Here is a 27703-nt window from a genome sequence, read left to right on the forward strand (position 1 = left end):
TCTTCCATGTCCAGCATCTCCCCTCATGTCCCTCTTCACACTGCTGTAGTCTACATGCCTGAGTCTGTGGCAGAAACAGAAAATGACATTGTGAGGCTTTGGAGCCCAGGCACAGTGGATAGACAGATGCTGAGCATGTGCATGGGATCTAAGGCCATATGCTTCTATTTCCTTCCTGCTGTCCTATTTTTCTTCTCCTCCCACTGATAGGTAGAGGAGGAGAAAAACAAAAATAGCCTCTTCCTGTCCTGAAGCTGAGTGTGGCAGCCACTATAAGGTTTTTTTTTGGTGGGGGGCACAGTTTGCCACTTCAGAAATCTGACACCTGAGGCGACTACCTCACTCTGCCTAATGATAGAGCTACTTGTATGAGAAATCATCATATGTATTTCCAGCAGTAAGAAGCTTCAGACTTTAGGGGTGTTCCTTCAATTGGGAGAAAGCAAGTGATAGAGTCACCAATCACTTAACACAGTCTGCTGCCCACAGAAATATCAATTTATCTAAATACATATATATAATTCTTCCTTGACTCAGGGAGAACTCAGATCCTAATAAATTTACACCTTTTCAAAGCTAAGTAAATCAGAGGCAGACAGCTGCCATGGTCATACAGGCCCCATTAGTTCTTCTGGGAGAAATGTTGTCATATATAAAATTTTATTAAACTTATATAAAGACAGAAAGGCTAGTTTAAAGATAGCCTTCCTTTAATCAGAAAACACCACCCAAATAGTTTGTTTATTTATGGTTTATTGAACTTGATATACCACTCTTCACGGTAACATAACAGAGCAGAGTGCATTAATAAAAATCCGGAAAGAAGGAAAGGAACACCATTAATTAAAGGAGAGGGGAAAGTAATGAGCAGTAACTGTCACACTACTTCTGGCCATCCCTAGGGTCTGGTAATGATGGGTTTTCAGTAATGATCTAAAGTTAGGAAATGAATGTTCTGTACATAGGGGCAAGGGAATCAAATTCTAAAGGAGAAGGGCCACACACACACACACACACACACACACAAACACATACACACACACAAAACACACTCTAATACATGGCTTCATAGTTTGCCAAACATGCCAGGGGAATACGTAAATGGCCATCATGCAAAGAGCAAAGTGTGGGGTATGACAGTTGATAAATAAGATGAAGTGTCATTATGAAGTTCTTTGTGAGCTAACGTAGGGATTGAATGGGTAACCAATGTTGTTGCTTCAACAGGGGGGTAACACAGTCAGGTTTCTTTGCATGACAGGTAATTTGCACTGCCCTATTCCGCCAGCCCCCCCCAAACCCACCAAAGACCTACTGTACCCACATTGGAGGACTCCCCAACTGTTTTGAAAATTGTTATATTCGTCATTTTGATTCTGGATGTTATGAGCAAAATGTCCAAGTTGGACTTAGACATCATATCGAAAATGCCCCTTTGTGCCAAGTTTGCTAGGGAAAACAACACTTTTAAAAGGCCTGTGTCACTTTTCTCTGCCACTGAACCTTTCAAAAACTATTTTGGCCTACACTAATACCCACAGTATGCTCACACTTTCCTTTGGAAAACTGGTGCAAAGCCTGCAGATCGCAAAATATCTACGTACTTTTACTGCATGCACTGTTCTCTGAAAATGCACATATGCTTTCCATCTGTTATTTGTATGTGCACCAAGTTAGAAGTTTTGCACATATTTTTGGAGATGCTAAATACAGTTATGGGAACACTTCTTTTTAATGAAGCGTAAAGTACAAGCACTATGAAAGCCTGCACATTCCGTTCGCCGGGCAGAAGAGGGAAAGTTTCAGACCTGCAAACTGAGCTCACATTTTACTCTTTGCAGGTATCTCCTTTAGGAAACCAGCTGTTCAGCAGACCCCAAATATGTCTTGTTGTTTGCTGTTAACAGGTCAAAAAGATTAAGGCTGCTATTTACTAAAGTGTAAATTGTCATTAGTTGACAAAATTATAAAGTGTGATAACTGTAAACATCTTCATTAAGTGGAGCAGCGTTCAAAGCAGTTTCCTGTCCAGCTAACATGGAGAGAGTTGTTGCTTTTTTCTTTTATTCTTTCACTTCATTGCTGTTAGCAGTTAGCTACCCTTATCCAGGTGTTGTGTTATCTGTTGAGTTAATAACAGTAAATATTCAATAACTTAACATGCATTTACTGAAAAGCTTGGTACCCACTCATTCTCCTCCCTGTTCTTGAAATTGTTACACGGTACCTCCTAGGCACTACCTTAACTGTTAGCATGTGTTAGCCGACAGAGCTTAGAAAACAGGGCTCTGAGGGGTCCTTTTACTAAGCCGTTTAAGCGCCTGTGTGCGCCCAACACATGTCAAAAACATCTAGCACGTGGCCCGGGTGGTAATTTCATTTTTTATGCATGTCCACTACGCATGTCGGAAAATATATTTTATTTTCCTGTGCGTGGCAAAAACCGGGTGGTAATCGGCATTGTACGTGCGCTGACCATTACTGCCAGGTTAACGAGTGAGACCTTACCACTAAGTGAATGGGTGGCGGTAAGGTCTCGGACCCAAAATGGACCGGCTCCAGTTTTGATTTTGCTGCACGTCTATTTTTGGCAAAAAAAATTTTCAAAAGGCCTTTTTTACAGGCGCCCTGAAAATGGATCTGCCTACACTAGCGCAACCCATTTTTCAGCGCACCTTAGTAAAAGGACCCTTAAGTGAATGGTCAAAGATGCATAATATATCTTTAATGTGCATTTATATTTTATAAACTGAACTATTTCTCTCTCACTATGCTGTATATTTTATTTATTTATTAGGATTTATTTACTGCCCTTTTGAAGGAATTCACTCAAGGTAGTGTACAGTAAGAATAAATCAAACATGAGCAATAGGCAATTACAGCAGTAAAAAATATTCAAATAACAATACAAAGTATGGCATAGTATACTACTTACAATGTCAACACAATACGTAATAAAACATTTTAATAGACAGTGTAGGGTATAAACTAAGATGGAACATATAGATAGGTAAGAGAATAGAAGGAGTTAGAAAGTAGGGGGGGACTAATTTAAAGAAAGGTGCACAAGAGGTCAGAGAGATGGTAAAATATTATCTCAACTAGGGTAGGAGTGACATGCTAGGCAGGTCACTGCAGGTTGTCACTAGAAGCAACTGAAGACAGAGTCTAAGATCTCTGAAAGGAAGTGAGCTTATGGCAAGAGCGTAACCAGCAGGGTCGTAGCCAGACCTTGCAGTGGGAGGGGTCCAGAGCCCGAGGTGGGGGGGCAATTTTGGTCTGCCGCCCTGCAGCCCCCCTGCCAGTCCCCACCCACTGCTACAGCAAATACCTTGGCTGGGGATGGTCCCCAACCCCTGCCATCTGAAACCTTCTCCAGCGCCGGTCTCCGGTGCTGCCGCATTGCCTGCCCTGCTCTCTCTTCCCCCTCATGTCCTGTACGCTCCTTTTAGTGAAATTTCATTAAAAGGAGAAGGATTCAGCTAGCGGGGATTGGGGGTCCCCACCAACAAAACCAGGGACCCAGAGGAAATTTGAGGGGGCCCAGACCCCCGTGGCCCCTTGTAACTACGCCACTGGTAGCCAGGTGGCAAATTTAGGGTGGGCCCGAAAATTCATCTCTTCGCCACCCTCCTCAGCACCCTCTGGTGCTCTTCCCCTGCCTTCCTCGGGCTTCTTAGGTGCTCACCCTCCTCAGTCCCCTCCTGTTCTCTCACTCCCCCCCCCCCCCCTTATAAAACCAAAAGAAATAACTGAGCTGGTGGAGATCGGCAAGTCCCGCCAGCTAAAGACCTCCTCCCTGCAGAAAGAATACTTACATCCTGCACAGCCACAACATCACCATGTATTTATTTCTCTACCGGACTTGGCAAACGCCTTTACGGTACTATGTAAGCCACATTGAGCCTGCAAATAGGTGGGAAAATGTGCGATACAAATGTAATAAATAAATAATACGGCCAGCCTCTGTGCATGCACACATTATGGTAATGCTGGCAGATGTAGTTCTTGAGAGTCCTGAACTGAAATGACGAGTGCTCATATCGGAATTGGGCACTCGGAGAAATGTGGAGCTGCATTTTAAAAAGGATGTACACATGGGACTTGAGGCATCCAGGTTGGGGCATCTCAAGTTCCGCCAGCATCTTAGAACAGGAATTGCCAATGTAGAACCTATTCTAAAATACACGGAGAAGCTAAGTTTTGTGATATGCAGGGAAAAACCAGGCAAGAGCTGCAGTTAGGAATTGAGAAGTTGCTAAGGAAAGTAAAAGGTCACATTAAAGCCCATAGGTTTACAACAGAGGGCAAGAAAAGCTGTGATAAGGGGACCTTTATTGCCTAGTTTAGAATTCTGTTGTGGTCAGAAAGCTGTATGATAGTAATGTATTTATTTATTTTATTGCATTTGTATCCCACATTATCCCACCTATTTGCAGGCTCAATGTGGCCTACATGGTTTTGTTAACATTGTCATTACAGGGTGACAGATACATTTAATATTGTGCAGAGGTTAAATAAGGGTAGAAAGAGGAAGGAAAGGAATGATTAAGACAGTTATAGTAGGTGTGCTCTCTTAACTGAGTGGGTTGTTGGGTGGATTAGTGTGACTATTAGTTCTCATTGTATGCCTTGTTGAAGAGATATGTCTTCAGAGATATGCGAAAGATAGTTGTTTCGTCGATTGTTCTCAGGTCTGTAGACGATGCATTCCATAATTGCGTGCCCATGTACGAGAATGTAGTCGCATGCATCTGCTTGTATTTTAGTCCTTTACAACTGGGGAAGTGCAGGTCGAGAAATTTGCGGAATGATCTTGTGGCGTTTCTTAGAGGTAAGTCTACGAGGTTTAGCATGTAGATTGGGGTGTCTGCGTGAATGATTTTGTGTACAATTGTGCAGATCTTGAACGTAATGCGTTCCCTGAGTGGGAGCCAGTGGAAAGCTGTATGATAGTCATGTAAGTTGTTATTTAGAAGTTTACTAGCCGTTGAGCCCGTAAAAACGGGCTAGTATAGGACGGGGGGGGGGGGGGTTGAAAGGCCCCTTCTCCTCGCCGCTGCAAGACCCCCCACCGCCGAGCTCGCCGCTGCCCCTCCGAGGTCACTGCTATGCCCCCCGCCGCCACCCCTCCACCCGGGCCGGGCCCTCGCTTCGCTATTGAAACAGCGCGGGAACGCAGCACACAGCTCAGATGAGCTGCCGTTCTTCTTCTCTTCCTGTGTCCCACCCTTGCCCACGAGGCAGGGAAGGAAGGCCGACGGCAGCTCAGCTGAGCTGTGTGCTGCGTTGACGCTGTTTCTATAGCGGAGCGAGAGCCCGTCCCAGTTGGAGGGTGGGTGGCGGCAGCGACTCCGGGTGGGGGGAGTGGTGGCGGCGAACTTGGGGGGGGGGGGAGCAGTAGCAACGGCGGTTTCGTCCCTCCCCTTGCGCAGTAGAGACCCTCTCTGTCCCGCCCCCGTCATCACGTATTGATGCGGGGGTGGGACAGAGAGGGTCTTTACTGCGCATTTGCGAGTTAGTTCGGTCACTCGCCGTTTATATGTTTGATAGTGAAGCATCCATGTATTTGCTATAAATAAAGCATGTAAATTGTACAGCAGTGCCCTGCCTCTTCTATGGAAGGTAGATATTGCTGAGTTCCTGATGAGAGCTGACTTATTAGGACCAGCCTTTGTCTTTCTATGATGGTTCAGCACCCAGCTGGTGGCAAAGCTTCCCCCCCCTCCCCCTTTTGTTCTGCAGCTATTCTAAAAAATCTTTCCTGAATTCAGGTCTTGAGGAGCAACATAAATCATGTATAGAAAAAGGATTGACTCCATCTTTCTCAGACCCATGTGTGTACTGATTGGACAATTGCTTAGGCAAAATTATTCTGAACAGTGTCCCCAGAAAGAATTGGCTGAGCTTTGATGCACTTTAAATTCAGGCCTGTTTTATTTTTCTAGCCATTTGTTCCCCCATTTCAAACTTTCACTTTCTTTATAGATTATGTGAAAGTGGGTGGACAGAAAATCTGTATGCACTGCTTAATACCTCATATTTCTCCTTGCATGGAAATAATTTCATTTAATCCCTTACAGCCCCCTCTGTTGGCACCTGCTTATTTATCATTGTCATTATCGTCCTCTTTCCACTTGGTAATGTTCATATTTTGGTCCCTTGGTTACTTGTATTGTAAATTATTATCTGGTAAGATTTATAGCCATGAAATGTGTGCAAATGTTCTCCATATTTAAAAAGATTAACATCTACAAACCTTTGCTATTTTGTTTTTTTAATTAGACCAGACGGAAAACATCATGCCTCCCCTCTCATGCTTTTTGTGGGCATGTTGTAAACACGTAGGTTAGAAGTTGTGCTGGAGAGGCTTTATCTAACTCGGGGACCCTTTTACCAAGCTGAGGCAAAAGGGGGCCTGCACGGGCATCGGTGTGTGCTTTTCATGCCCCGAGGCCCCCTTTTACCGCAGCGGGTAAAAGGGAAGTCTCACTTTCCTGCAGGAAATGGCCATGCGGCAAGTAAAGCACTTGCCGCATGAGCATTCAGGGGGGGAATCCCTTACTGCCACCCTTTAAGTTGGCGGTAAGGGCTCCCGTGCTAACCCAACGGTAACCAGGCAGCGATCCGATTACTGCCGGGTATACTTAGGCGTGACAACAATAAATATATTTTTGTAGCGCCGGATATGACGGCGCACTAGGGGTGGGAAGTACCGCTGCTTAGTCAAAGTGGACCTCAGGCAACCTCTACTTCAGGAAGCAGGTGAAAGCCTAAAGCATTCAGTCACACTATCCTCCAGATTCTATAAATGGCGTCCAAAGTTGTGTAAATTTGGGTATATAGCCAATTTCCCTGGATTTTATATAGCACGCCAACAGTTATGTGTGATTCTGTCTTTTTTTTTTTTTTTGAGGAAAAGAAATGGCCGTGCGGTAAGTGAAACACCGCGCGGCCATTTCGGGTGTGGGAGAGCTCTTACCGCCACCCATTGAGATGGCGGTAAGGGCTCCCGTGCTAACCCAGTGCTAACTGGACAGTTTACCGCCGGTTAAGTTTCAGCGCTACAAAAATAGATCATATTTTTGTGGCAGCAGAAGTGGGTTGTGCTAGGGGCAGGAACTATTGCTGAGCTTCTGTGGTAACCCAGCGGTATTTCCGGATTTGTGTGATGTATAGATACGTTTCAGCTAAGCTGAATTTTGCAACTCTGATGCTGCTTCAAATATACTTTGTTTGAGGAAAAGTCTGTAATTATTTGAAGCTCCATTTTGTCAAATATTTCATTGGCATCTTCCCATCTCCCCCCTCCTTCATCCTATTAGAAATGTTATGTTTATCTTTTATCAATTTTCAGAGAGTGGAAGATAAATCTCTTGACATAAAAACTATCACAGAAATATCATGAACCAATAAGAAGCACAGGGGTCCTTTTAGGTGCACTGAAAAATGGGCTGCGCTAGTATAGGCGTGTGTTTTGGGCACACGCAGCCTGTAAAAAAACATGCGGCAAAATCAAAATTGGCGCACGTCCATTTTGGGTCTGGAACCTTACTGCTACCCGTTAACGGTAAGGTCTCACACATTAACTGGTTGGTAATGGTCTACGTGCTTAGAATGACGATTACTACCCAGTTTCCGCTGCACGTTGTAAAATAAAAATTATTTTCCTGCACACGTAGCGGACGCACGTAAAAAATGAAATTACCGCCCGGGCCATGCGGTAACTCTGAATTGCTTATTTTAGTAAAACGGCCACACCATGATACCAAAACGGACCCTTTTACTAAAATAAGCTAAACATTGCACTTACTGTGGTTTAACGTAGGATTTTACTGTGCAGAAGCTGCAACTCTTAAGTGGCACCATTTGGAGGTGTTTCCACTCTTTATTGCGGGTTGTTCCTATTAACATGTAGTACCTGCTGAAAGTTAACTCAGGCCCACTCCTCCTGAGCGGTGCCATGTTAACTCAGCTTTAGCGAATTAGTACGTGGTAAGTGTAACATGTTTGTTGGCTAACACTTCCATGATCAGTCTTCACCCATGCTATGCCCCCTGAGGGGGAAAAAAAATCAGAAAATGCAGTGAGTGCCCTAGTGGTTAGTGTGGTGGACTTTGGTCTGGGGGTGGGTTCAATTCCCGGCACAGGCAGCTCCTTGTGACTCTGGGCAAGTCACTTAACCCTCCATTGCCCCAAGTACAAATAAGTACCTGTATATAATATGTAAGCCACATTGAACCTGCTATGAGTGGGAAAGTGCAGGGTACAAATGTAATAAAATAAAGCCCAATTTAACACACACAAACAGGCCAGCTACCGCAAAACCTTTTAATGCTTCCATGCATTAATTGTGAAAGGGTCCCTAAATAATTCATCTGCTGATTGTCTCAAAGAAACGGGAAAAATCCAATGAACCAAAATTGCAAGAGAAAACAGAAATTGAAGACAAGCAAAAGCAAGATAAGTGCAGCAGCAGAGTATACCAAAAAAGATATTTCACATTATCAGGAACATTTTGGGATGGGAAACGGGTTGCATCACTGGTTTCGGGATCTTTCTACCAAGATGCAGAAAGCACTAACGGATACTTACCGCAGCTTAAAATGGCGTACCATGGAGCATGCAGATGATTCAAAACACGGCGGCTCAATTGATATTTTCTGTTCATAAAGGAGAGAGACTTTCCCTGCCTGTAGAGGCTCGTATACAGTTTAAATTGTACACAATGGTTTTCAGTGTTCTTAATGGTAGAACTGCATTATATATGTTGGATTTAATAGGCTTTCCAGGCATGCATAGATCAATGATATCGAGAGACCCTTTTTTATTGTAATTCCCCAGTCCTAGGGGTGTTTAGTTTTTCTGCCAGCTTTACATACTTAGCATCCCAATTTGGAATGCTCTACCAGTTCTGATTAGATCTCTTACTGTTTATATTCTGTTTCACAAGCTCTTAAAAGCTTTTCTTTTTAGAAAGTATTTATGATGCCGATTGTTATTAATTAATGTGACTTTGTAGTTCTTAAGGGATTGCCTGAATTTCTTGTAAGTGTAGTCCGCATACAATTTATGAGTTATTGCAGAATATAAGTATATTTGTATTTGTAGTGGTCACATCTTCACTTCCTCTACACAAATCTGCGCTTTGACACTGTGGCTTGCTTTATCAGGAGGAAGCTATATAATATAATATCCTAGTGGTTAGTGCAGTGGACTTTGATCCTGGGGAACTGAGTTCAATTCCCACTGCAGCTCCTTAGAATATATACACAGAGGGCCAAATTGTATATACGGTGCCAAAAACAAAACGCTGTTCTATAAGCCATGCTTGAAGTTAGGTGTGGTTGATAGAATACGGCTTATGGCCATGAATCACGCCTGAAACATGTACCCCCCCCCCTTATTCTATAACAATGCGTGTAAATGCTAGGAACGCCCCTGTTCTGCCTATGGCCCTCTTATTTCCGTGCCCCTTTTTTTTACTCGTGCGTAAAAGTTAGGCACAGATCCCACACACACGAATTAGGCAAATTTGCATGTTTAGGTTTTGGCGACATTTATAGAATTAGGGGGATAGTGGTGCTGAATAAATAATTGAAGTATTGGCACTTAAATGAATAAAGTAAACTTGCTGGTTTTTTTTAATTGACTCCTTATATGTCCCTTTGATATTATTAAACTTGTAACTGATGGCTAAACTTTTAAAAACCAGCTCACCAATATTCACTTCAAACAAAATACTGAAGTTGACAAAAGAAGTATAATGACTTATCAAAAGTCCTCAGCAGTGCTACTCAATGAATATAACCAATCTCATCGAGGCTCAGGCACCATCGTTGTCACTGGTCTTTTCAAACATTTATCCAAATATATTTTTTCAGATATACTTTTTACTTTAGAGAAACTTGATATCTAATAAATGCACTTATCTTATGTCAGCTCAGGGATAAATTATCCGGCATGAGTCTTGTTTCGCCACTTGCTACAGTATATCAAGGATATACCCCCTAACATTAAGCCAGAACCATCTTGCCAACAAATGCTCTCCTGGTCAAGGTTTGTTGGCAAGATGGATCTGTCTTAATGTTAGGATACAGCAAATGGCGAAAACATGACTCATGTCTGATGATTTATCCCTGAGCCGTCATAGGATAAATGCATTTATTAGATATAAAGTTTCTATAATTTAAAAAGTATATCTGAAGAAATACATTTGGATAAACATTTGAAAAGACCAAAGATGACTATGGTGCCTGAGCCTCGATGAGATTGGTTATATTCATTGAGTAGCACAGCTGAGGTCTTTTGACGTCATTATACTTCAATTGATATTGTTGGCATTGCAATTGTAATCTATTTTAGAATACTATATGCTTTTTTGTCACTCTAATGTATCACAGGTGATATAGTATTAAGATTCAATCTTCATTATGTAGTTGCAGTTTTCCTATGTTATTATTCAACAAATCACATTCCAGCTTTTATCTATCGGCAGTCCATAACTCTGCTATAAACCAGTGGTTTTCAACCCAGTCCTCAGGGACTACTTGGCCAGTCAGGTTTTCAGGATATCCACATTTGTATACCAAGAAGGCAGTGCATGCAAATCTATCTCATGCATATTCATTGCAGATGCCCTGAAAACCTGACTGGCCAGGTGGTCCCATAGAACTGAGTTGGAAACCACTGCTGTAATCCATGGATTTCTAATCTCTGAATCTGTTTGTTTTGATTTCTGTTCATATATGCATCTGCAGCTGTTTTTCTAAAGTGCAGAATGCTAAAAAAAAAAAAAAAAAAGTCTTATTGTGCCATGTTAAGTTATGGAAATCTGCCAAGGCTTCCATTTAAAGCAATGCAATTTATGTGGACTGACCATCGAAATCTGCAGCTTTTTGGTGTCTGCTGTTTTGTTTTTACAGTTATATAATTTAAAGTAAATATTTGCTTGATATGGAGAGGTGGAAACTACATTCAGTCCATGCCCTTACTGTGTATTCTTCTGTCCCCTACCCTCTGCTCAGTAAATTAAACATATGACCATTGATGTATTTTCCAGCGTGAGAAGCTGATGCATGAGCTGGAGGAAGAGAGACATTTGAGACTTGAAAGTGAAAAGAGATTACAGGAGGTAACACTGGAGTTTGACCGCAGCAAGGTGCAAATGCGTGGCTTGCAGGAGCATTTTTCCAGGTATGGTTTTCATGGATTTGGTAAATGGAAATTGTATTCTGATGTCAACAACTCAAAAGCCCCAGAATTTGGAAACTGCATTTTCTAGTAAAAATAGGTAACTCAACAAATTCACGTGCTTATATTAGTTGACAGGGGGAGAAATTCTATAAATAACACTAAAAGGCACCAAAAATTGGTATTCTGTAACAGCAGAATTACATGCCAAATCTGTTATAGAATACTAACATAAGCCCACAGTTACATGCCAAATTAGGCGCGACCACTGATGCATAAATACTGCCTAAATGCAAGAGACAGACTGACCATTTGGGCAACTGGGCAATTCCTGAGGGCCCAGGGGCTCTGGGGAGCCCAGAAGCTCCCCCCCTTCTCTGCTGCCACCACCCACAACAGCGCCCTTGTCCCACCTCGAAGGACCCTGGTGGTCTAGTGGTCTCTGCGGGGGCAGGAAAGAACAATACTCTTCCCTGCCCATTGCCACTATTCTGCCCAGCACCGTCATGTTTTAAAAATGGCTGCCAAGATTCCCTGTGGCAGTCTCGTGAGACTGTCGAGACCCACAAGATTACCATGGGAAGTCTTGGTACCCATTTTGAAAACACGGCGGCACCAGGTAGAATAGTGGTAGTGGGCTGGAAAGAGTGGGGTTCTTTCCTGCCCCCAAATAAGCCACTAGATCATCTCCTGTTTAGATGGTGATAAGTGCATCTGTGCCATCTGCATTGGATGGAGCTAGTTACCATGCGCCAACTGCAAGGCAAGTCCAGATCTGTTCTTTCATTTCCTGTCGGCAAGAAGGGAACAGCAAACTCCCACAGTACTCAAAGCAGACAAAAAAGGAGTGGAAGAGTAATGTTTCAGGAAATCAAATCTAAAAAGGTGTGAAGTCCAAAGCTTCTTAAAACGATTGGTGCTAGCTGCTCCGCTCTTCAATTGCACTTATTTCCCTTGAAGCGTCTATGGGAGGTATTTTATTTGTTTGTTTTTCCTTTTCAGTTTCACAACTAATTATTCATTTTTTTGCTTTGTTTTCATACACATCCTTTTATTACCATTTCTATATCTGTTTTCTCTGTTGTATAATATGTTGTTTTGATGTTGTTTTATAGACCCCTGATGAAGATGTTTTATGCCAAAACATGGCCCGTGTAGGGTCAAGATTCCATAAGCTTTCGATGGGACAAGACTGTATGCGATGAAGCTACAATGTAGTACATTTAAAACGAATCAGAGAAAATTTTTCTTCACTCAACGTGTAATTAAACTCTGGAATTCGTTGCCAGAGAATGTGGTAAAGGCGGTTAGCTTAGCGGAGTTTAATAAAAGGTTTGGACGGCTTCCTAAAGGAAAAGTCCATAGACCGTTATTAAATGGACTTGGGGGAAAATCCACTATTTCTGGGATAAGCAGTATAAAATATTTTGTACATTTTTGGGATCTTGCCGGGTATTTGTGACCTGGATTGGCCACTGTTGGAAACAGGATGCTGGGCTCGATGGACCTTTGGTCTTTCCCAGTATGGCAATGCTTACGTACTTATGTATATTGGAGTATTTGCTGAAGAGTAAGGAATTTTAAGGTACTTTGGACTTCACACCTTTTTAGACTGATTTCCTAGGATGTTACTCTTCAACTCCTTTTGGTTTGCTTTCATTTCCTGCCCCATTCCAGGAGCTACTTCTGTAACAGTGCGCCTATAAAGAGATACCAGAGCATGCCAATGTGGTGTTAATTCTATAAAGTGGTCAGCAGTATTTTGCTTGTTTGTGTATGGTGACAAGCACGTTACCTTTTTTTAAAAATATATTTTTAGAATGGGGCGTAGAGTGGGTGTTTCTAGGTTATCCAACTAGTGCATTAGGATTAGCGTGCACTAACCCCACAGACTCTATAAATGGTGACTAAAGTTACATGTGTAGCTGATTTGCGCATGCAATTTAATTGTTTAACAAGCTAGTCAGCACCGATAACTGGCCACTAACAAGCAATTATCAGCATTAGGCACTAATTAGAATTTACGTGTGCAACTTTCTAAGTGTATTCTGTAAAGCAGTGCACGTAAATTCTAATGTGTGGATCACAAAAGGGAGTATGGCCATGGGAGGTGTATGGGCGGATCGTGGGCATTTCTGAAAATTACGAGAATATGCTCGATCTGCACCTAAATGTGGCCATTTACACCAGGTTGTAGTTGGTTTCAAAGGCGTAGCAAGACAACAGATTCTGGGTGGGCCTAGACAAGAAGTGGTCACTGTCTTGATCTCATCTTCTCCTCCAACTGTTCACCCTCTAGTTTCCTTGCCTCTGATCTTCCCTCCTCTGATCACCATCTTATAACTTTCACACTTAAATCTCCTCCCTCCCAGTCCCGTCCTATCTTATCTAATTTATCTAGGAATCTTCACGATATTGACCCTTCATCTCTATCCTCCCATGTTTCAAACCTCCTCTCTACTGTGGCACCATCCACGTCTGTCAACGAGGCTGTTTCTTCTTACAACAATACTCTATCCTTGCACCTTTGATGACCCGCCCTGTAAGGCGTACAAAGCCCCAACCTTGGCTGACTTCTAATATCCGCTACCTACGTTCCTGTACCCGCTCTGCCGAACGCCTCTGGCGGAAATCTCGGGCCCTTGCTGATTTCTTACACTTTAAGTTCATGCTGACCTCCTTCCATTCTGCTCTTTTACGTGCCAAACAGGATTATTATATCCAACTGACCAACTCTCTTGGCTCTAATCCTCGACTTCTCTTCACCACATTGAACTCTCTCCTCAAGGTGCCCCTCCCCCAACTCCCCCTTCATTATCTCCTCAGGCCCTTGCTGAATTCTTTCATAACAAGGTTCAAAAGATAAACCTTGCTTTCTCTACCTCACCACCTCTCCTTCCACTAGTCCGTTACCCTCTCTCTCCTTCCCCTCATTCCCTTTCCTCCTTTCCTGAAGTTACTATTGAGGAAACTACACTTCTCCTTTCTTCCTCAAAATGTACCACCTGTTCCTCTGATCCCATTCCCACCCAACTTCTTAATGCCATCTCTCCTGCTCTTATTGCTTTTATCTGTCACATTCTCAACCTCTCACTTTCCACTGGGACTGTCCCTGCTGCCTTTAAACATGCTGTGGTCACACCTCTCCTTAAGAAGCCTTCACTCGATCCTACTTGTCCCTCTAATTACCGACCCATCTCCCTCCTTCCTTTTCTCTCCAAATTACTTGAGCGTGCTGTTCACCGCCGCTGCCTTGCTTTTCTCTCCTCACATGCTATTCTTGACCCACTACAATCTGGTTTTCGCCCTCTCCACTCAACCGAAACTGCGCTTACTAAAGTCTCCAATGACCTATTACTGGCTAAATCCAGAGGTCAATATTCCATCCTCATTCTTCTTGATCTTTCCGCTGCTTTTGACACTGTCGATCACAGCATACTTCTCGATACTCTGTCCTCACTTGGATTCCAGGGCTCTGTCCTTTCCTGGTTCTCTTCCTACCTCTCCCTCCGCACCTTTAGTGTTCACTCTGGTGGAACATCTTCTACTTCTATCCCTCTGCCTATCGGCGTACCTCAGGGTTCTGTTCTTGGTCCCCTCCTCTTTTCTATCTACACTTCTCCCCTTGGTTCATTAATCTCATCCCATGGCTTTTCCTACCATCTCTATGCTGATGACTCCCAAATCTACCTTTCTACCCCTGATATCTCACCTTGCATCCAAACCAAAGTTTCAGCGTGCTTGTCTGACATTGCTGTCTGGATGTCTCAACGCCACCTGAAATTAAATATGACCAAAACCGAGCTTCTCATTTCCCCCCCAAAACCCACCTCCCTGCTCCCCCCGTTTTCTATTTCTGTTGATGGCTCTCTCATTCTCCCTGTCTCCTCAGCTCGAAACCTTGGGGTCATCTTTGAATCTTCTCTCTCCTTCTCTGCTCATATCCAGCAGATTGCCAAGACCTGTCGTTTCTTTCTTTACAACATCCGTAAAATCTGCCCCTTTCTTTCCGAGCACTCTACCAAAACCCTCATCCACACCCTTGTCACCTCTCGTTTAGACTACTGCAATCTGCTTCTTGCTGGCCTCCCACTTAGTCACCTCTCCCCTCTCCAGTCAGTTCAAAACTCTGCTGCCCGTCTCGTCTTCCGCCAGGGTCGCTTTACTCATACTACCCCTCTCCTCAAGACCCTTCACTGGCTCCCTATCCGTTTTCGCATCCTGTTCAAACTTCTTCTACTAACCTATAAATGTACTCACTCTGCTGCTCCCCAGTATCTCTCCACACTCGTCCTTCCCTACACCCCTTCCCGTGCACTCCGCTCCATGGATAAATCCTTCTTATCTGTTCCCTTCTCCACTACTTCCAACTCCAGACTTCACGCCTTCTGTCTCGCTGCACCCTATGCCTGGAATAAACTTCCTGAGCCCCTACGTCTTGCCCCATCCTTGGCCACCTTTAAATCTAGACTGAAAGCCCACCTCTTTAACATTGCTTTTGACTCGTAACCACTTGTAACCACTCGCCTCCACCTACCCTCCTCTCTTTCTTCCCGTTCACATTAATTGATTTGATTTGCTTACTTTATTTATTTTTTTGTCTATTAGATTGTAAGCTCTTTGAGCAGGGACTGTCTTTCTTCTATGTTTGTGCAGTGCTGCGTATGCCTTGTAGCGCTATAGAAATGCTAGGGCACCAAGTGTTCTTCACTACCACCACCACCAAAAAAATATCTCAGCTGGCGAGAAAACGCTTCTTTCCACCTTGGCTTACCATCAAAGGGAAGTCTTCAGCTGATAGAGCTTGGGATCTCCACCAGTTACCACTAAATGTATGCTACTGTTGGGTGGGTCTGAACCCTAAGTGGGTGGGCCCTGGCCCACCCAGGCTCACCTGTGGCTACGCCACTGGTTGGTTTAAGTGGCTGCACCTAAATTTTAACATAAGAACATAAGCATTAGATCTGGCGCTCAGTGTTTCAGTGTTCCAGGTCTGCGGCCATCACGCAGTCCCTTTATTTTTTTATGCACCGGTCCTTATGGATGCCCCTCAGGTCACATACCATTAATCCGTCCATTCCCAGTTTATGTTGGTCTTGTCATGCTACTACTACTACTACTACTTATCATTTCTATAGCGCTACTAGACATACGCAGCGCTGTACAATTGAACATGAAGAGACAGTCCCTGCTCGACAGAGCTTACAATCTAATTAGGACAGACAAACAGGACAAACAAGAGATAAGGGAATATTAAAGTGAGGATGATAAAATAAGGGTTCTGAACAAGTGAATAAGGGTTAGGAGTTAAAAGCAGCATCAAAAAGGTGGGCTTTTAGCTTAGATTTGAAGACGGTCAGAGATGGAGCTTGACGTACCGGCTCAGGAAGTCTATTCTAGGCATATGCTCAACAGGGTACTATCAGACACCTTGTTTTTCACTGTGTTTGAATCATTTTGGACTGATGTCTGGTTCACTTTAACAGATATATTTCATTTCCATGGTCATATGCTGTATAAATTTGTGTTGCTCAGAGACCAACGTTTTCGCTCTTCGTTAAGCCATAATGAATGCTTACTTGTTAATACTTTGCTCACTTTAGCCTTGAAAGAAGTGTTTGGGTACTGGAAGACCCTGGGTCAAGTCACATATCAAGAATGGTGGAATTTGGTATTTCAGACTTATAAATATGATACCTTTCTGGCTAAAAAGTCATGCCGCTATATCACTTATAAGGAGAAGTGGTCTTTGTTATTGTCCTACTTTAGAGATGTTTGATGAGAAGTGTTTTTCTTTTTTCCTTTCTTCACTCTTTCTCTCTTCTGTCCTTTTCATGATTTTTGCCATTTGTATGCTGTTGTACTGTTACACTGAATTGTTTTCTGTTATTCTATTTTTAAATTTAATAAAAATTACTACGACCATGAAGAAGATAAGCATTGCCATACTGGGACAGACAGAAGGTTTACAACACAGGCCAATCCAGGTCATAAGATCCCAGAACAGTAAAACAGATTTTATGCTGCTCATTCTAGAATACACAGCAGATTTTCCCCCAAGTCCATCTTACTAATGGCTTATTGTCTTGTCTTTTAGGAAATGATCCAAAACTTTTTAAAAACCTACTAAGCTAACTGCTTTTACCACATTCTCCGGCAATGAATTCCAGAGTTTAATTCTAGTCACGGAATGGCCTCTACTCATATTTTAAAAACCATGCTTAAGTTTAGGTGAGGTTTACAGAATAGCACTAACTATGTTTTTTTCCAGCACCATAAATAGAATCTGGCACAAACTGGATAATGCAGGGTTAATGTGGGAGCACTTAGAGCTTCTTAAATAGGAGGTGGTAAGTGCTCCCATGTTAATTTTATGCAGGAGCCATGAACAGGGGAAAGCCTCATGTTAGAAAGAAATAAGTCAAGATTTTACCACACTTTAGTTAAAAGGCCCCTAAGTAAGTGAGTGCAACTGTTTTCTGACCCAGGGCCACTGAGAGACTGATCCGGGCCCGAGCCAGGGCTGCGGCCCCCCAGGAGCGTTGCCGCTGCCACACTCCTCCCCCCCCAGCCGCAATTCCAAATACCTTGGCTGGCGGGGATCCCGAGGCCCCACCAGCAGAAGTCTTCCTCCAGCACTGCTCTTCACTCCGCTGCATTGCCTGCCCTGCCTCATAGCTGCGTTTTCTCTCATGCGCAGCCTGAGGGGAAAAGCAGCTGCTTGGCAGGCAATGCGGCAAAGTGAAGAGCAGTGCTGGAGGAAGACCTCTTCTGCTGGCGGGGCCTGGGGTAACCCCGTCAGCCAAACCAGAGGCCCTGTTAGGAACAAGAGAGACACCTGTGGGCAGGTTATAGAATAAATCCAGTTACATGTGTAATTTAATTGGCAAATCAGGTGCTAGTAACAAATAATCACCAATTGGATGTAATTAGTACCAATTGTGCATGGTCAGTGCAAAAAAAAAAGGGGCCTGCCCATTTATATAATTGTTATAAATATCTTTAAAATTATTTTGTTAAGGTGGTGTGTGTGTGTGTATATATATATATATATATATATATATATATATATACATACACATAACTGTTTTGAAATTTTAATTAGAATATTCACAGATTTTTCCTATTTGTGTGATGGGGATGGCGAAGATACCACACTGTTCACAGGAAATAAAAGTGTTTATTAACAGTTTGAAAAACTGAAAGTAGACAAAGCCTTGGGACCCAATTAGATAAATCCTAGGATACTGAGGGATCTCAGAGAGGTTTTAGTGGGTTTTCTTAAGGATGTGTTTAGGAAATCCTTAGAGGTGGGGGAATTTCTGCAGGATTGGAGAAAGACTGATTTGGTCCCTGTGATACCCTGAGTGAGAACTGAGAGCAGGCTGGTGGAAGAACTCAGTCGGACAACAGGATATAAACAAAAATAAGTATTTATTTACCTGAGTCCTGAGGCTTGTTATTTCACAGGGCCAGGAACATAAGCTGGAAAACCTTCCTCCATTAAATAAACACAATTTCAAGTAGACCTCTGGCCGACAGGCCCAAATATAGTCTGTGGCTGGTGGGCTGCCACGCACCAAACACAGCCTGCAAGTTCTTGGTTCTTCTCCAAGTCCTCAAAACACAACTTGCAAGTCTCAGTCAAATAGCAAAAGTGGCATACTTCAGCCAGGTCACGATCATGCACATCAACAGGGGAACCCTTACACTACAGGGCAGCTTCTCTCCTCCTGAGGCCTCTGTATCAGGGCCTCCATGATCTACTCAGCCTCAGGGCCTTTATCTCCATCCTGATCTGAGCCCTGCCTCTCTGATTCAGCAACTTTCTCAGCCTTGGCAGACTAGTGCCTCCTGCTGCAAAGAGACTGAACTGCATCATCATCCGTGAGGGAGTGCTTTTCATTATACTATCCACTCCCTCACAGTCCCTCTTTATAAAAGTGATAACAGAAAAGAAGTGGGAAACTACAGATCAGTAAGCCTTACCTTGGTGGTGGGAAAGATAATGGAAATGCTGCTGAAGGAACAGATAGTGAGCTTTCTACAACACAAAGGGTTGCAAGATCCATGGCTTTATCAAAGGTAGGTCATTACGAAATAAATCTGATAGATTATTTTTTTAACTGGTTGACAATGGATGGAGGACATGCGTTAGATGTGCTCCATTTTAGATTTCAGCAGAGTCTTCGATACTGTTCCTCATAGGAGGCTCATGAACAAACTGAACAACTTGGGAATGGGTCCCAGGGTGGAAAAACTGGATCAGAAATTGGCTAATTGGCAGAGGATAGAGGGTGGTGGTAAATAGAACTTGCTCAAAAGAAAGATAGGTGAATAGTGGATTGCCTCAAGGATCCATCCTGGGGGCCGATTCTATTCAATGTATTTGAGAGCAATATTGTCAAAGAGTTAGAATGAAAAGTATGCCTCATAAAAGGACCTTTGAAGAAAAGGACCACCAGGGTGGAGGAACCAACAAACCACTATGGTGTCATGATAGGAAAGAGAGAAGTAGGGTTATAGAGGTTTTTTTTGTTTATTGAAGCAACAGCTGATAACAACCATCCAGGACCCAATTCGGGACCATGTTGCAGCATAGATGCCTGCCTCAGGGTCTGTTGATATGTCACTCATAGGCTAATGTTCCTCCAGGCAAAAAATGGTAGTGACATCTCCACATAGAACTCAATGCGAGGATTGCTTGTGTATTGACTGTCGAAGTATAGTGCCAAAGTGTAGTGTTTCTCATCGCCAGCGTTCGGGACAACCGCTCGTAGTACTCAGCAGACCCCTGATGCAGGCGACTATGCCGAAACACAGTCCCATGTTGGGTCCTAGCTGTTTGTTCTTAGCTGTTGCTTCAATAAACATTTGAACAAATGTTCTTGCCTCAGAAAAGGACCTTGTCATGATAATGTTTGAGGATCTCAGTGTGGCGAAACAATGTGACAAGGTGGTAGCCAAAGCCAGAAAGATGCTCGGTTGCACAGAGAGGGGCATGACCAGCAGAAAGGAGGAAGTAATAGTGCCACTGTACAAGTCATTAGTGAGAACCCATTTGGAGTCTGTGTTCAGTTTTAGAGGCCGTATCTTGCCAAGGGCATAAAAAGGACTTGAAGGTGTTCAGAGGAAAGCAACCTAAATGGCATGAGGTCTGCACCAGAAGGCATTTATAAAGAGATGGAAGAACTTAAATACGTAGAGATATGATACAGATGTTTAAATACTTGGAGGATTTTCATAAAGAAACAAACCTTTTCCAAAAACAGGAAGGAAGGGTACTGAAATTAGAGGACGTGAAAAGAAGCCGTAAAGAGAAAAACATAAAGCAATATTAGGAAATACTTTGTGAAAGGATAGTGGATGCTTGGAATGTTATATGGGAAATGGTGGAACAAAATGGTGACATAATTCAAAAGGCATAGGATAAACACAGACAAACCTTTCTGGCAGGAGGATGAATAAAAGTATAGAACATTTCCACTCAAAGCAAAACATAAAAGACTTTCACACTTATTAAAAAATAACGAGGTGTAGAGTGGGAGTAAACTGAATTGAGTGATGGTTAGAACCTTAAGGATAAATGGGGGGAGAGTCACTAAATGTTCTCCCCAGACTGTATGGACCAGGCTTCTCTTTATTTGCCATCATGTACTTTAGTAATAATGTGTTGATAAGGTCATATAAGGAAATGTAACAGCTAGCATGGTAATATAGTACTGTGATGCTGCTGCCACCTACCCAAGTATGCCGAGTATCCAGTGACCATCCACTGCCTACGTGAAAGTGTAGGTCAAGTATCTAGCAACCATTCATCACCTACCTGAGGATATAGACCAAGGGTTAGTCTGTGGCAATCCTTAGCAAGCAAACAATCCATCCACACCAACCTCTTAGAAGGGAAAGATCAGTCTCTAATCTCCTGGGCTCCCCAGCTGTCAGGAACCTGATCAGAGCTCCACTCTTTACACAGGGTGAGTCCATGATCCTCAAATTCCACCCACCTCTGGGCTCAGTGCAGTCTGGTGGGGCACCAGTACTCCTACCCTGTCCTCTCTAGGGCTAACAGAATCTTGTTCCACTCCTCTTGGGTCTTGTGGACAAGCCAAAACTCTGCTAATTAGGATGCAGTTCAGTTTCTGAGTGCTCTATCACTATCAATGCTCAGGGAGTTATCCAAACAACTTCTGGATGGGTTAGGCCTCCCCTGCTACCTCCCACGTAGCCTTCCCTGACTAGCTACAACCACCCAAGCAAAGGTCCAGATGTTCCTCCTGTGTTAATGGGGACTATATTATTATTATTAGCATTTGTATAGCGCTACCAGACGCACGCAGCGCAGAACACCTGATACAAAGAGACAGTCCCTGCTCAAAAGAGCTTACAATCTAAGTAATACAGACAAACAAGACAGTTACGGGTGAGGGAAGTAATGGGTGAGAAGGGAGGAAGGGACAAGGGGAGAGCAATTGTAGCTAGGAGCTAAAAGCAGCAGTGAAAAGGTGGGTTTTCAGCATAGATTTGAAAACAGGTAGAGATGGAGCTAGATGTATAGGTCCAGGAAGTCTATTCCAGGCATAAGGTGCCGCGAGAGAAAAGGAGCGAAGCCTGGAGTTAGCAGTGGAGGAGAAGGAGGACGACAAGAGAGATTTGTCAAGCGAGCGGAGTTCACAGGGAGGAATGTAAGGAGAGATGAGAGCGGAGAGGTAATGGGGGGCTGCAGAGTGGATGCATTTAAAGGTCAGTACGAGAAGTTTAAACTGAACGCGGAAGCGGACAGGGAGCCAGTGAAGTCACTTGAGGAGCGGGCTAGTATGGGTATAACGATTCTGGCGAAAAACAAGTCGTGCTATTAGTGCTACTCTCTCAGGGTTGGGAGTTTCCTCTGTTTTGTGATGAGACGTACACCCCATCACAAGTACATATTGCATCCCCTTTATCATCAGTGTTATGATACAACTATATCTCAACAGATCCTGAGTAGTTTTTCATAATATTTTGTGCTAACCCTGTGCTTACAGTTTAACTTGTGTATGAAAGCAAACAGAAGGAAAATATATTTTTATGACCCACCCAAACAAAAATGGGAACAGTATACACAACATATGTACTTAGGATTGTTATCCTTTCTCATGCAAATAAGGTTATTTATGTGGGTTTAGTGTGCTGTGTTAAAACTGTCAGTGCAGATTAAACAGATCTTACAAATATTAGATAGTGAATAAGAAAGGTTATGCTAGTGTTTATTATATAAGTGTTATACAGAAGAATAGAAGAATGATAATAATGCAGCTGGGGTTTCTTCACATTTCTGAAAAAGCAGCATGATGATATGTGGAAATCAGTCAATTGACCTGCTGTGACCACTGACAGAATGCTTTTCTGTTCTTATCGAAAGTGCGTGCCACATAAACATGACATCCTGAGCTCCCGCTCTGAATTCAGAGGGCAAGTTTATGTCTATTAAAGTTACAGCTTCTACAAACTTGGCAATATTTCTGGCTGAAGTTCCCCAATAAATTGAAACCTTTCCTCTTGACACCAGTGTAAATCTATCAGAGCTTAACATGACAAACTGGCTTGCAGTATTCTAGAAACTGTTTCCTAATTGCTACAGATGAAACAGAAGGGTTTTAAAATTACACAGGGGTTGCTTGGGTAAAAGTACAGGTGGTGACAAGAAGGTGAATATTTTTATGCACCCTGCATACAAGTGTGTTTGGGGGCGTAGTTTGGGCGGTGCACAGCACTGTCTCAAAGTACGTGCATGATTGTAAAGCATGCACCTATGCACATGCTTGTGCACATTTACACCTTCTTGTGAGCAGGTGCATTTGAGTAGATATTTTGCAATTTTATGAGATTATTTTGTAAAGACACAGGCCTCAAGTTAGGCCTACAGCATATCAAAACCAGAAATAGTAACTTGACAGAACCTTCCATGGCAGAGTAGCAGATCATATTCCACCGGATTCAGTGTAGCTCACAGATCATAGGTCCATGCATAAAATTAATTGGCTAATTAGGTGATAATTGGCAGCGATTAGGAGTTACATTTGGATCAACTCGACAGCGCTATTCTCTAACCTGAGCACCTAGCTTACCTTGCATGCAACTCCAAAGGGGGCAAGGCCAGGGGAGGGGCATGGGTGAGTCGGGGCAGTCCTGGGATTTAGGCACAGTGTTACAAAATACTGTCATTTCTGTGCCTAACTGCCATTAGTCGTGTGTGAATATTTATATCAGCCTTTGACAGGCATAAATGCTTGTGCCCAAAGTTAGACACAAACCCTGGATTCTATATACGGTGACTAAAGTGTATTTATTTATTTATTAGGATTTATTTACCATAGAAATCAGTATGCATAGCCAATTTGCATATGCAACTTAATTATTTAACAAGCTAATCGACGTTGATAATTGGCCACTAACAAGTAATTATCGTCATTAATTGGCACTAATTAGAATTTACACGCACAGCTGTCTAAGCATATTCTGTAAAGTGGTGTGCGTAAATCCTAATGTGTGTGGCTTACAAAAGAGGGCATGAGCAGGGCATGGGAGGGGCATGGCCTGGTCATGAGTCCAGTGGCGATCCTAGGTCGGCTGCCACCTGGGGCGGATTGCCGCTGCGCACCCCCCCCGGGTCATTTACGTGTGTATATGAACATGTGTACAAATAAGCAGTTTCTGGCTAAGCAGGATTCTGTAAGTACAGACCTAGGAGGTATTAATCCGCAAACGAACCTTTTCCGGAGATGCGAAGGCGGTAGAACGAGAGGACATGAAATGAGATTGAAGGGGGGCAGACTCAAGAAAAATGTCAGGAAGTATTTTTTCACGGAGAGAGTAGTGGATGCTTGGAATGCCCTCCAGCGGGAGATGGTGGAAATGAAAACGGTAACGGAATTCAAACATGCGTGGGATAAACATAAAGGAATCCTGTTCAGAAGGAATGGATCCTAAGGAGCTTAGCCGAGATTGGGTGGCAGAGTCGGTGGTGGGAGGCGGGGATGGTGCTGGGCAGACTTATATGGTCTATGCCAGAGCCGGTGGTGGGAGGCGGGACTGGTGGTTGGGAGGTGGGGATGGTGCTAGGCTGACTTATACGGTCTGTGCCAGAACCGGTGGTGGGAGGTGGGGATAGTGCTGGGCAGACTTATACGGTCTGTACCCTGAAAAGGACAGGTACAAATCAAGGTAAGGTATACACAAAAAGTAGCACATATGAGTTTATCTTGTTGGGCAGACTGGATGGACCGTGCAGGTCTTTTTCTGCCGTCATCTACTATGTTACTATGAGTAACCTAGTAAAGGGGTTAGTGACCACTGGGGGAGTAAGGGGAGGGCATCCCAGATTCTCTCCAGTGGTCATCTGGTCAGTTCAGGCAGCTTTTTGTGCCTTGGTCGTAAGAATAACAGGACCAGGTAAAGTCGTCCAAGTGCTCGTCAGGGACGCCCTTTTTTTCCATTATGGGTTGAGGATGTCCATGTGTTAGGCACGCCCAAGTCCCACCTTCGCTACGCCTCCGACATGCCCCTGTGAACTTTGGTCATCCCTGCGACGGAAAGCAGTTCGGGACGTCCAAAATCAGCTTTCGATTATAAAGATTTGGACGACCCTGTGAGAAGGACTCCCATTTTCCCATTTGTGCCGAAAGATGGGCGTCCTTCTCTTTCGAAAATGAGCCTGATAAGACTCTTAAATTCATGTCTTTTAAAATTATGCCCTAAAGTCATCATCGGTCTTCTTACATATGTGTCTTTTAACTTTTACTACTTTGGACATTCTTCTTAAAGCAGCCTACAAAATAAGATGGGAGAGTTGGAGTATATAGCCCCTGGTACCTTTGGGTTTTTTGTTCTTTGGAGGTAGATATAATAGGCATCTCAGAGACCTGGTGGAAGGAGGACAATCAATGGGACACTGTGTTATCAGGGTACAAATTATATCGCAATGAAAGAGTGCATCAGATTGGAAAGGAGGGTTGTGCTATAAGTTAAGAGGGAATTGAGTCAAAAAAATTATTCTATATGAACCAGATAGCAGCATGGAATCCCTGTGGATAGAAATTATATGTTTGAAGGGAAAAAGTATACTGGTAGGGCTGTACTATCATCTGCCAGGACAGAATGAACAGACAAATAAAGAAATGTTTACAGAAATTAGGAAACCAGACAAGTTGGACAACCTTATAATAATAAGTGATTTCAATTACCCAAGGAATATACACAAGGGGTAAGAGTGGTTTTAAAACCAAAATACTAAATATTCCTCTCTCTTCCGTTAATCATAGGCTAGAAAAAAAACCTCTATTAATGGTGAGCATACCTATTTGGACTATTATGAGTTGCTGTGGTATTGCTCCCTGCTGACTGAGGTCTTTTTTCTCCACTTTTTGAACGTCGTATAATTTCAGCATCGCATTGAAAGACAATGGAATATTTCGTATTTTGATTTCAATTACCCCAGTATTGACTGGATAAATGCTACATCAGGGAGTTCAAGGGAGGTAAAATAGTTAGATGTAATAAATGACTGCTTCTTGGAGCAACTGGTCCAGCCTATCCGACAGACCCCCAGTGACATCACATGGTTTCTCTTTCTGTTTTCCGAACCATTGTGAGCCAGGACCCTGGTTTTCCTGCCTTTGTTTCTTCATTGTTTGACTCCTCTTTCTGTTTTCCGAACCTGGGTCCCTATTTTTACCTTCACTGTGAGCCGGAACCCTGCTTTTTTTTTTTTTTTTCATTTTCACATTTTTACAAGCATTTACTACTTGAATAGGTAATACAGTTAAGAAATGATCACATAATTAGGCAAAATAAAAGAGGAAAATATTACAAACTTATATTAGACCACCAAATTGGAGGGGCTAAGAGCCATTATCTTAGGAGAAAGAAATTTAGTAAGTTATATCACAAGATTGAAATAAAGCAATAGCAGATTAAACAAACCCCAAATATATATATAATCTCCCCACATCCTAATCTTAGGGCAAAACATAACGGTTTAGATTCAAAAAACATTATAATAGTTTTTTCTGTAGAATAAATTGTTTTAGGTGTTCGGGTTCAAAGAAAACATATTTTACCCCTAAATATCTAATGTTGCATTTACAAGGATAGTTCAAGTGGAATGAGGCTCCTAAAGACAAAGTTTCAACACGAAGTGCTAAAAAGTCTTTCCTTCTATTTTGAGTTAGTTTAGTGACATCTGGGAATACCCAGATTTTCCCCCCATAAAATGGGGTTTGCAAGTTCTTCAAAGCCATCTTTCTAACGGATTCTAAATCTTGAGGAAATATGAATGATACCAGCAAGGTTTGCCGGTCGGTTATATCAGTTAACGAAGTTTCTAGTAAGTCTGATACATTTAAATTCGGTTGTTCCAACTCTTGTAGTGATTTCTTTGTAGGAAGATAATAAATTTTATTCACTGGAGGTATATTTTCTAAGGTAAATTTCAAATTTTCCATCAGATACCTTTTAAAAATTTCTAATGGGGAATATATAGAAGTCCGTGGGAAATTCAAAAATCGTAAATTTAACCTCCTATTATGATTTTCAAAATGTTCCAACTTTTTATGTATCAGCATGTTATCTTGTATTAATTTTACTGAAATTTCCTTCAATTTAGAAGTTTCATTAGACAGATTTTGAATCTTTTCAGTTACCTCTTCTTTCATAGAGGAAAATGCAGAAGTTAATTCATTTACTTTACCCAAAAGCGGTTCAATCTTGCTAGTTGATTCCATCACCGTCTGTAGAGTCTCCATTATTGCCTCAAGAGTCACCGCCGGCGAGGAGACTAAAGATTTTCCTGGCCTCTGTGCCATCTGACTCTCAGCCTTTGCTGTAATACAGGCCTCAGCTGTATCTTCGAAGTGGGGACCCGGTAGTAGCTCTCCTCTCTCGTTTCTACGATTAGGGGCTACTCGCCCATCATCGAAGTCAGCTGGTTGCGGTGGTGGTGGGCGCACCGGGGGGGACAATGAAACGTCCTGCCCCTGGAGCTCAGCCTCTCCTCGGGCGTCCAGCTCAGCAGGGCTTCCCGGCGTTGTAACAGGGGTTCTTGCAAGGAATCCTTGGATAGAAAGCTGCGTCGGAGTCGAAGTTCGAACCGGCAGGGTTCCGGTTCTCAAAACCCCTTTCCTCTTGGTATGCGGCATCAGCAAAAAGGAATAAGGTAAAATTTTTAGTAGAAAATTCAACCAGGAGGTATGGGTTTAACACAGCACTATCCAACGGCTCTCTCGTGGAGTGGTGTTACTGCCGCCATCTTGCTCCGCCCCCCGGAACCCTGCTTTTGATTGGCCTTGTTTCTGCATTGTTTGAGGGGTTATCATTGTTTCCTATATTATCTTACTTTTAATTTATCCAACAATGAGTTGGTCCCATTGAGGGCAGATAATCGAGACTTTATTGTATTTGCTTTTAAAAACATTTTTTAAAAATACTAAAAATGGTTTCCTTCACTTAAAATCACACTTTCATGATCATCTAA

At 42.9% G+C, this 27703-nt stretch overlaps 1 protein-coding gene across 1 annotated transcript in view; it reads left to right on the forward strand.

The window, feature by feature from the left end:
• Positions 1 to 27703, forward strand: part of NCKAP5 (NCK associated protein 5) — an 898061-nt gene that overhangs the window by 344965 nt on the left and 525393 nt on the right. The window contains exon 4 of the mRNA XM_030209965.1: positions 11063 to 11196. Within this exon, the coding sequence (XP_030065825.1) occupies positions 11063 to 11196 (134 nt within the window). The remainder of the gene's footprint in view (positions 1 to 11062; positions 11197 to 27703) is intronic.

This window comes from Microcaecilia unicolor, chromosome 7 (assembly GCF_901765095.1).
Source record: "Microcaecilia unicolor chromosome 7, aMicUni1.1, whole genome shotgun sequence".
In the NCBI taxonomy this organism is placed as follows: Eukaryota; Metazoa; Chordata; class Amphibia; order Gymnophiona; family Siphonopidae; genus Microcaecilia; species Microcaecilia unicolor.